The 11039-nt window shown below is 42.8% G+C and overlaps 1 protein-coding gene and 1 long non-coding RNA gene across 6 annotated transcripts; both read left to right on the top strand.

Annotated features, from left to right (window-relative positions):
* Positions 2478-3687, top strand: LOC8056310. Its single transcript, XR_002453642.1, has 2 exons — positions 2478-3156; positions 3249-3687. It is a non-coding gene; the product is annotated as an uncharacterized LOC8056310 (long non-coding RNA).
* On the top strand, positions 4161-6929 carry LOC8076776 (F-box/LRR-repeat protein At3g59200). 5 transcript variants are annotated; one of them, XR_002453193.1, is made up of 5 exons: positions 4162-4431; positions 4529-5530; positions 5737-5898; positions 6019-6134; positions 6607-6929. XR_002453193.1 is itself a non-coding variant. In XM_021461061.1 (5 exons), exons 2-5 carry the CDS (start codon positions 4559-4561, stop codon positions 6663-6665), a joined length of 1332 nt encoding a protein of 443 aa, XP_021316736.1. In that variant the 5' UTR covers positions 4162-4431; positions 4529-4558; the 3' UTR covers positions 6666-6929. The 5 variants fall into 5 exon arrangements, 4 of the variants coding, with proteins under 4 accessions (XP_021316738.1, XP_021316736.1, XP_021316737.1 ...); XM_021461061.1 differs by having other exon boundaries at positions 5996-6134; XM_021461062.1 differs by having other exon boundaries at positions 4164-4431; positions 5981-6187.

Genomic DNA, 11039 nt, shown 5'->3' on the forward strand with positions numbered 1-11039 from the left:
GAGAATTATTTCTTGAAAAGTGGTCTCCCGTTTGAAACAATTGTCGGTATTGCTGCTGGGCTGGAATTTCCACGAGTGGAGGTAGTTGATGAATGAAGGAGAAATTTTGAACCAGGCAGGAGTCTAATGAACCCCAAGCACTTACATGTACTCGGTACACAAAGGTATGCAATCAACAACTGGTGCATGGAGGCTTCTAGAGACGGACAACTTTGGATTTTTTGTTCGGATTCGAAACCATCACTACTTCTATGGCGATGACCTCATCTTAGTCTAGATGAACGAATTACACCAGCTATGCCACTTGGACGCTCTGGACAAATCGCTCATTAGCTGCTATTGTTTGTAAGTATTTCTTTATTTTTATTTTTATTAAACTACAACATATCTCTATATAGTAGTTATCCTTACACACATGTACTTATCGATGGACTCACTATATGCAGGCTCCATATGAGAGAGCTCAGGTCCAGAAACAACAATACTGTTGGGTTTGTTGATCCTTACATCATTTTCAAGGATCCAAACCCTACAACGACTTGGATGAATGACATATGCATGAATCTTATGAGGTTCTTCGTGAACTAAAAAGAGAAAAGAACAATACTCTTCCCCTACAACTTCAAGTGAGTCATGATGTATATATAGTTACAATATACAAGTGTGTGTGCACCTCTAATTTAACTTAACCCTAATCTACGACTCATGTCTATGAATAACTTTCACTGGATACTCATGGCCATCAATCTTGATGAAAGTAAGGTTGTAATCTATGACTCAATGTGGAAACCGTAAGAAGATTACCAAGATATGATAGACATCATCCAAAGGTATATTTGATCCATTGCATACTAGACTAAGAAGCTTGTATACTTAACGATATCCGACTCTTGTTTCTTAACATTGGTTTAGGGTCTGGGAGGTCTTCATTGCCCGGAAACATATGACTAAATGTAGGGTGCCATTAAAAATAATACATCTACCCGTAAGTTTATTAACCTTCGTCAATATACCTATATATTTATTATATCAATCATATGCCATATATTCTGGCCGTCTTTTTAATGAGATTAATCTCTTCATTTGGATTTTGAGGCAAGAATCGGGCAACAACTTATGTGGATACTACGTTTGCGAGTATATAATGGTTCAATCAAATAGAATTCCTAAAGAATACCTCAGAGTACGTAACAACACATGTCTCTTTTTATTTTCTCTTGAATTACTATATTATTGATAATTTATATATAACTAATATCTTATTTTTTTTCAAATTGAAGATTGAATGGTTGAAGCAAAAACTCATGCAACATGAACACTTCAAATCAATACAAGAGGCACTAGCAGGATTTCTTCGGGAACAAGTCATAAGTCCAAGCGGCGAGTTCCACTACAATCCGACCGAGTCGTTAATTCCTAACAATGATGATTATTTGTATGTCCTGTAGATCTTTGGATGACGGAGTTCAAAATGTAATAGGTTTAGAGTACTAACTTTAGAGTACAACTTGTGATAGATTTAGAGAACAACTTCTTTATATATATATATATATAATATATATAGCTTTATGTGCATAAATTTTATATATATATATATATATATATATATATATATATATATATATATATATATATATATATATAAAAAAGTGCTATTCTACACTCTAGGTGTAGAATACTATTCTACACCAAACTGTTATACTGAGCAAAATTCAGTATCACTCAGTATTCGTGTTTCAGTATTGTTCAGTATTTCGTGGTCCTGAGTATTGGACAAGTTGATACTGAACACTCTCCAGTACTACTCAGTATTTTTTCTACTCAGTTTTGACTTGCGGTGTAGAATAACATTCTACACCTAGGGTGTAGAATATTAGTCTACACCGCAAGTCAAAATTGAGTAGAAAAAAATACTGAGCAATACTGGAGAGTGTTCAGTATCAACTTGTGTAGAATATTATTCTACACCGCAACGTTGTTCAGTACTGCTCAGTATTTTTCCTGCGCAGTTTTGACTTGCGGTGTGTATATATATATAAGAGTATACTCTGTAGCTAGCTACAAAATATGTTATTCTATAGCCACCTTCATTTATGATAATTTTATATACTAATTTACGATAATATGTATATATATTTACGATAGTTGGGTTACTATAACACATGGGGATATTTACCGTAATGTTATAGTAAATCACTTAGTAAAGAGTTACTATAATCTTGTAAATTAATATAGTAATTATCGTAACTCAAAGTGGCTATAAAATAAATTATTTTGTAGGCAGCTACAAAGTAATAGTTCTAAATGAGTGTGCTGGCGACATCAGTGTGCTGGAGACAGACTGGAGAGCACAAAGACGACGGTACGTTGGTGTCGCTACAGCTCGCAGGCTGTCCCCTACGTGTCCAATAAAGATGGTCGTGTCGCTCCTATAAAAAGAGGAGGCTGAAGCATCAAAGGAAGGGATCAGAGATCAAGCATCCGAGTCCAGCAGCCATCCACGAGCAGTAAGCGAATGAGAGCTCTAGTCCATACGAGACACACGGCGATATGATATATTCTACATTCGTAAATTATCAACCCAGCACAATATTATAATATATCGAGATGGATGCGGTGTATGTATGATTAAGTATTGAGATATTTCCGTATATGTATGTTTAGTTAATATGCTTTGCTAGTATGCGTGAGTAGGATCAACACACCGTGTGAGCAACAAGTGGCAGACTTGTGGGCTTCGCCAGCCTCTGAGGTCCAGCGTATACGCATATACAGAAAGTATATTATAGGCAATATATATATCATCAGTCTGAAAATTTTTACATCCCTCCTTCCCTCTGTCTGCTGCTTGGTTTGCAGGATCCTCAACCCAGCATTACGGCTACCACTTCTCTACAGCGACAGGGTAACTCAACTAAATCATCAGTCTGCCCTCTTGTCATTTACAGACTTGCCTTGTCTCTGTTTGCTTGCTTACAGTCAACAGCCCAGAATCATTTGCTGGCGTGAAAACTTACACCCTAGCACAACCTGTGCACCCAGCAACTGCTGGCCCTGTCGTCCTTCGAACACAACCCAGGTTCAGTTGGTACCAAGCATTCCTCGCTGCAGGGCTCTTGCTTGGTTTTTGGTGCTAGCGATGCTGTCTTTATCAAGGTATTTTTCATCTCTGAATTTTTGCAAACCTTCCACTGAATTTTTGCTAACCTTCCCATGCACTAACTGTGGTATTTCTATTTGCATGTTAGAACTGTTCCTTTCTATGCTCAAGTCTTGGATACGCAATGTTGTAGCGGAAGGTGATGGCACTGAAGGCAACCAACTTAAGGCCAGGATAGATGAGGAAACAGCCGAGGCTGTAAAGGCCTCTGCTTCGGCTGTTTCTGCTATTGCCAAAACAAACCAACAGCTGCTTTCAAAGGATGAAGTTTTCACTCTACCTGTTCATGATTTGCTGCTTCTTCTTTGCCAATAGTTTTACTCACTCCAATAATATTGATTTGTTCTTGTTAGCAGAAAAGAATGTTTTTTAAGCCTGTACGAGTTAAAGTAGTAGTGTGGCTGAAATATAATCTTAAGATCAATTAAGAATCATGACATAATATAATTAATTTCTCAGCCTCTCATATTCATTCCGTTAAGCATGTACGAGTTAAAGTAGCGTCAGAAACATGACATGATAATTAATCTCTGAGCCTCTCATATTCATTGTGTTAGAACAGTGCCTACACATGATATAAAGTTTGGTTTCAAGATGGTGGAACTCATAACATGACCGTTGAATTTTCGAACTACAAATCATTCACATTCTAAATCCCGTTGCAACGCACGGGCATTTTTGCTAGTAATAACACATAACTAAAAGCCTCTTTACCCTTTGCCCTCGTTGGCGGCGGCAGAGCGCTGTACTCCGCAATTGCCCTTCCTCGGTTTGGCACCGTCTCAGCGTCTTTTCTTCCCTCGACGCCGGAACTCTGGTGCTTGCGCCGCCAGCGACCATCCATCAGCCTTGTTCCGCGCCGCCAACTTCGGGTGATGACAAGGTGACCTCTAAAGCTCCTTTCCTTTCCCAATTGTAATCTTATCTTCCTTGTAATCTGTGTAAGATCAGCCGTTGGCTTGACCTATAGGTATGTTTGTTACTTGGGAAATATTGTTGATGGGCTACATTATATATACACAAAACTAAAAATGCAGTTAGAGAAACTGGCCCACATAAATATATATCATTCGATGTGGTTTACCGCTTGGGAACTACACTGGGCCTAGCTTGCCTATGGGTTTTGCAAAAAAAAAAAACAAAAACAAAAAAAAAAACGTTTCTCTGCCCCCGACTCGTTCTGTGCAAACCTCTTGCGGCCTCCGGTCTCCCAGACTCCTCGGCTCCTCGCCGCTGGTGAACCTGCAGGCGGCGGCTTCCAAACTCCAAAGGTGAGGTGGCACCCTCCGGGAGATCTCCCTTGTTATCTACGCATTGCCGCCGCCTGTTCACCCCTCATCTTGCACAGTTTTTGTCTTTGTGCCACAGAGCGCCGCCACCCGCTGCCTATTCGACGAAATGGCTGAGGGGCCAGCGCCCAAGAAACCGACCAGTACGGCCGGCGCCGCCGCGAGTGACGCCTTCGCCGCCCTCCCTGACGAGATATTGCAGCACGTCCTGTCCTTCCTCCCGGCGCAGCCGGCCGTGCGGACGTGTGTCCTGGCTCGGCGCTGGCGCCGACTCTGGGAAGGCGCCGCGGGCCTGCGCATCACCGCCGCCAACGCACCTGAGCCAGTGTGCAAACCGGATGACCTGGTGTCCTCGGCGGAGCTTCGGGAGTTCGTGGACCACCTGCTCCTCCTCCGTGGTGGCGCGCCGCTTGATAGTTGCGAGTTCATGTTCGATGTGCGCGACGACGCGGACGTGCCCCATGTCAACCTCTGGATCCGGCATGTCATCCGGTGTCAAGTCCGGCGGCTCGAGCTTAGTATCACCCGGGAGGAGGATCCCACGGGCCTTCATTTTTACGTCGACAACCTGCCTCTTGTCTCCAGGCACCTTCGAAGGCTAGAGCTGAACGACACAGGATTGAATGACAGCTTCCTTGATTTATCAGGCTGTCCGGGATTTGAAGACCTATATATCAGCAATGGTGGCTTTGTCCATGCCAAGAGGATCTCATCTAAATCTGTGAAGCACCTGACTGTCATCGATTCCAGCTTCAACAAGCCGGTCCGCACTGTAATTGATGTCCCAAGTGTCGTTTCACTGCAGCTAGAGGACCCATGGGACAGAACTCCTGTGCTTGGGAGCATGCCATTGTTAGCAGTGGCATTTGTCAGACTTGGCACTGATTCTATCATGTCTTTGGATTGGTGCTATAAGTCTGAATCTGGGGATTGCAATGATGAGCACTGCCAAGGGTGTTATGGCCTGGAAGGTGATAGTTTGAATGGTAGCAATGCCAATGGCGCCAAAAAGAACAAATCTGTGCTTCTTAATGGTTTATCAGAAGCTAAGAGTTTGGTCCTGATAGATGAATCCCACAAGGTATACTTACATTTTAGCCTTTAACTCCTTTTATATTACATGTCAATGATTCATTTTTTTGGCAATATTTATATCAATCATAGGACATTGATGAATCTCATCTGTATAGACATTTGTTTTTTTGATATATTGCCACTAGTTGGGTTCTTAAATTATTATGTTCACTGTAAAGATTGCCTGATATTTTTTGTTTCTACTTTCTCCAGTTCATTTTCAAACGAGATTTGAAATGCTGCCCCATGTTCAGAATGTTGAAGACTTTGTTACTAAATGAATATTGGTGTGTGCCTCCTGACTTCCGTGAACTAGCTTGTCTTCTTGAATATTCACCAGTTCTAGAGAAGCTCACTCTTCAAATTTTTTTCAAGGTACATGTATTTGCTACATGACAACTGCTGCTTACAGTATTTTGTTTCATCTATTTATCTTGATGAAGTGTTTTTACATTAGGGACCTGAACATAAGTTTGAAATTATTGCAAGCTACAGTCAGATGGAGGGATCTGCTGCAATATCAAAAAACCTTAAGATTGTTGAAGTCAAATTTGAAGTGGCTGACGAGGGAGTTCTGAAAGTTTATAACTTCCTGCAAACACTTAACATAGGTTTTGCTTTCTACATTGCTGCAGTTTGTTATCATATTTGAAACTAGAACAAGGTAAAGAAGAATCTCCTGAGTTTGCAAATAACAAATAAAAAATGTCTAAAAATGCATTTAATATTTCTACAAATATTATCTACAAATCTGTGTATGCTGGTGTACTAATAGTGTAGCTTAAAAACAGTGAGCACAAAATGACAACTTGATGTGTATTTCTGAATTATTGATGTGTTGCTTAGTTGTCAATCAGCGACATGTTCGTCCCAACATGTTGAGATCTTGGTCAATATAAATTTTGCCCAAATCAGTTTTTTCCCCTTACATCATGCTGCACATTCCGTAAGTTAAATTGTTATGCATCAAGCTCTACATATTCATTTCAAGTTTTCTTGCCAAGTGACTCAAATCTCTTGTTTCTCATGTCACCCTTTTTACTTGTGTGTGAACTTATTATTGTGCTTTTCATATTTGCATAGATTTCAATTTTGATGAAGAAGAGGAGAGTTTGGTAGAAGATGTATCTACTACCTCTTAACTGCATCAAGAAATGGAAGGTTGAATTTGATCTGGCAAGGGTTCTGTGTTTTGTATGTGAACTTTTCATGTTGCTTCTGCTTGTAATAAACTAGGACTACAACTTAATTGCAATCAGTATGAGCTATTTAGGTCATTGTGATGGGCCTTGTATACTGTGCTATATTCGGTTTTGTATCCTGTTTATGTGCCAAGGACAGTGTTCTACCTTTCTGTAGTACATTAAACTTGTTGATTGTTCTCCTAATGATCTAATGTACTCTCCCTAGATCTTCTCCTTAAAAGTAATTTGTTTATTATTAGAAAATGTAGTTTGACATTTCATTCCCATAAGTTTGAAGCTGTAATTTGTAACTTGTCAATAAGGATTTGCCTCCGCCTAGTAGTAATATGAAAGTACATTCAGATTGGTCGGTAGTTTAATTTTACAATTCTGTACAAACAATTTTATATAAAAGGCAACACTCAGTGCTGCTTTTAGGTGAAATCTCCATATTTGCATGTCAGAACAGGCAATGTACTGAAGATGCCATGTTCTTGGACAGAAGAAGTAATTGAGTAAATCTCCATACTAAGCTGCATCAGCAGAAGCGATGACGATGGATATCACTGTTCACTATTTATAATTGCACTTGTTGGGCCAAGTTAAAGAGTTACTCGTGGTTGCTTTTTGCTGTTTCATTTTTTTAGCAGGACTGGTAAGTTTGATCAGACTTTTTTTCTTTTCCTTTCACAGAGATATGATGTAGAATGAAGCTAAAAAAATAGCTTATAGCAGCTCTTTTCTTTATTTCTCTCTCTCTTTTATCTATGTATGAAGTAGTTGGTGTAGCTATTTCACCCGTAAAATTACTTATGAAGGTATTTTTTTGAAAAAAAAATAGCTTTACTTCGTGTTTTTTTATTTATTAATATGTTTGTTATAAATAAACCACTCAATGTAAAAAAATAAGTCGGCTGGACCTGGCCAAGTCCACCATGGGTCCACACCCACTTTTTTCGCTCGATAGTGGCACGCTGAGCGAATTATGGCTAAGGCTCCTTCTTGGAGAAGAGTGGCGTTGGGTACCATAAAAAGGGATACCCAAATCAGAACAATAAAAAACGCAAAGGACAAAGCAAATTAACCACGATCACCAGGGCGCGGGCCCCAACCACGACTCGTCCGACCCCTCAGGGCCTTGGACACAAGATCCGTCTCGCCCGACCCCTCAGGGCCTCGCACGCAGACACCGTCTCGCCCGATCCCCTCGGCCTCGGGCGCAGACAACGTCTCGCCCGATCCCCTCGACCTCGGGCGCAAGCACCGTCTCGCCCGATCCCCTCGGCCTTGGGCGCAAGTTCCCTCTCGCCCGATCCCCTCGGCCTCGGGCGCAAGTTCCGTCTCGCCCGACCCCTTCAGGGCTCGGGCGCCGGGCGCCGCTCCACCAGATCAGTAAGACTTCCACCGCAGGGCGTCCGTACCCGCGACGTGACAGGAACGGTGACCCCCATACCACAGCAGGACAGGGTGGTGACTGTTTCAACCACCCTGGGCACTGCGGTCTTACCTCTTTCACTGTGCGGTCTTACCTCTTTCACTGTGCGGCCTTACCTCTTTCACTGTGGTGTACCACCTCACAGTGAAAAGGGAATGGCGGAGGTTAATCAGCATCACTATTTGCTGTCTTCTCCCACTATTGACAGGATGATCAGCAGTACCGCCGAACCGACCCCCATGACTCCTACAGGGCTCGGTAACCCTCCACAGAAGCAACCATACCGGCAGCCATCCTTCAAGGACAAGATGGACAGGTTTCAACAGGGTCGGGACTGTAACTCTTCCACTCGGCAGGAGGAAATCTACTCATGTAAATCTCTATCTCCCCTTGAGGCTATAAAAGGGGAGCCAGGGCTCGTAACTAGGTGGAAGTGGAGACACACACACGACCACCGTGCTCATTTACAGAGCAGCGACCAGCACTCTGTCCACCACAAAGCCGAGACCTGGGACTTAGCCCTCTCTCGCAACCAGCTTGTACCCCCCTACTACAAGCTCTCTCGGGTGCAAGGCTATACAGACCTCCGATCTCACTGGACGTAGGGCATTCCAGGCCCGAACCAGTATAAACCCTCTGTGTTTCACTTACATCACCATCCAGGCTTGGGTAGTCACGCAAACTTATACTCGTTTGTGTCTAGGCCACGAGTCCAGACGCCGACAAGTGGCTTCTTGCCGTCCCTTCCCACTCCCTCCCTTCCTCAATCCTCTGAGTCCCCTCCCCTATGCTTTGATCTGTGTGCAAATCACTCCTTTTGATCCCGTCCGCCTTCATCCTTTCTGATCGCTGGTTTTTTTCCCTGATTTGCGCCATCTCCTGTGGTTCCCTGTCGGTGCTCGGCCTTGTGGGTTCCATGCTTTTGTCCTCTTCAGCTCCGATCCTAGCTCATTTGTCTTCTTCAGACCTGATCTGGTTGCTTGCCAGCTGCTCCGTCGACATCTTCCTCGCTTGCCACCTGCCTCTCGCTGCCACGCGCCGCTCGCTCTTCTCTTCGGCTGCCTCCATGTACGACCTCCTCGATGGCAACCCCAGTTTTGGAGTTTTGACTGTTGTTCTCTGCTTCTTCCTTTCCATTCCTAACCACCATCCTTGTGAAAGTAATACCTCATCCCCTTCGCCAATGGAGGAACCCCCACCTAACCCCGACCCTCCTCCTCCGCATACCTCGGTTAATGCTTCTGCAACCGTGCCGCCTCGTATTTCTACCTCCCCCGCCCAGCTGGTCATGGCCTCTAGCGGTATGGCCGCTACAAGCCATACTCCTACGGATGTCTCCATGCGCCCCACTGCTCATGTTGCTCGTGCCGCCTCAGCTACTTTGCCTGCCAACTCTTCGGCAACCTCCAACGACTAATCCGCTCCACCAAAGCTGAGGTATGTTTCATATCTAAAACTCGCAATATGTCAATTAATCGTACAACTATTATCAATCGTTTAATGTTGCAGATGCTTTTGTAGTTCACTCGTAGGGCCAGTCCGGGGGACTTTGGTTGATTTGGACCCATGCAGTTGACATTGCTATAGTAGAGCACAATCCCCACTATATATTGGTTGTTTGTAATAGTACTTCTAGTTCTGATCAGTTTGGCTTAGTTTGTATCTATGGTGATCCCATCACCGTACAACCTCTACTATTTGGGCTAGAGTGCTCCATTTTGTTGTTAATCATAGCACTCTTCCCATTTTAGCTATGGGAGACATGAATGAACTTATGCACCCTAACGAAAAGGCTGGACCAGGTAGGCCTAATATTTCTCGTATTAATATGTTCTGTGACTATGTGAAGCAGTGTGGTTTACTTGACTTAGGGTACAATGGCCCGGCGTACACTTGGACCAACAAGCGCAGGATGTGCTTAGATGGATTCCAGCAAAACAAGGTAATTGCACCACTAAAAATATCTATACTCATCTTGCAGCTCAAAACATAGTCCAACTGCCTAACCAAGGGACAAGAAGTATTCTACCACAAACTAAGCAGATACTCCAAAAGGTATGGAAATCTCATACTATCCCTCCTATCATTTAGACCTTCACCTGGAGACTAATTCATAGGGCTCTAGCTTCCGGGAAACAGAGCTTCTACTTATTCCAATCATATTCTTCCTTCTTGTGCAGCTTGTGGTATGACTGAAACTGATGTCCATTTATTCTTTCATTGTGATCTTCCTACAACTGTTTGGTTTACCTCCAGTCTTAATCTAAGAACTGACTCTCTGCCCCATGAACAAGATGGCATTCAAAACATTTTACAGATTATCATCAATACAAATACTGATGACACTCAATTACAGGCTATTCTAATCCTCTTATGGTTCATCTGGAAAGCCAGAAATGATAAAAGATTTAATAACAAAACTTGGTCTCCTATTCAGGTTCATGGTGCAGCTGCTGCTATGATGGCTAATCTTAATGCTTCTAATTCTCCTTCCACTAACAGCCATAACCACCATGATTCCAACAATGATACCCTACATCAGACAGTTCACAACATTCAAAATGTTGTTCAAGGTATGCATAATATCTCTGTCATGCAGGGACACACAAATCAAGGGCATCACTCAAGCACAGCATCAAAACTCCTCTTCAACACCAAACAATAGAGATCCCTATCTTGTGAGAATGCCTGCTTCCCTACCAGGAATACATTGTTACACTGATGCATCTACATCCCCTGACCTCCCTTCTAATTTATCTAGGAATGCAGGCATTGGTATTTTTATTGTCAATAATCAGGTACACCCGGTGCAAACCATCTACATCAAAGCTGCCATGAAAGAAACGTCTTCAGTACTGATGGCTGAAGCAGCAGCGCTAGCCCTTGCGGCAACAGTG

The sequence above is a fragment of the Sorghum bicolor genome, chromosome 5 (genome assembly GCF_000003195.3).
Source record: "Sorghum bicolor cultivar BTx623 chromosome 5, Sorghum_bicolor_NCBIv3, whole genome shotgun sequence".
NCBI classification, from domain to species: domain Eukaryota; kingdom Viridiplantae; phylum Streptophyta; class Magnoliopsida; order Poales; family Poaceae; genus Sorghum; species Sorghum bicolor.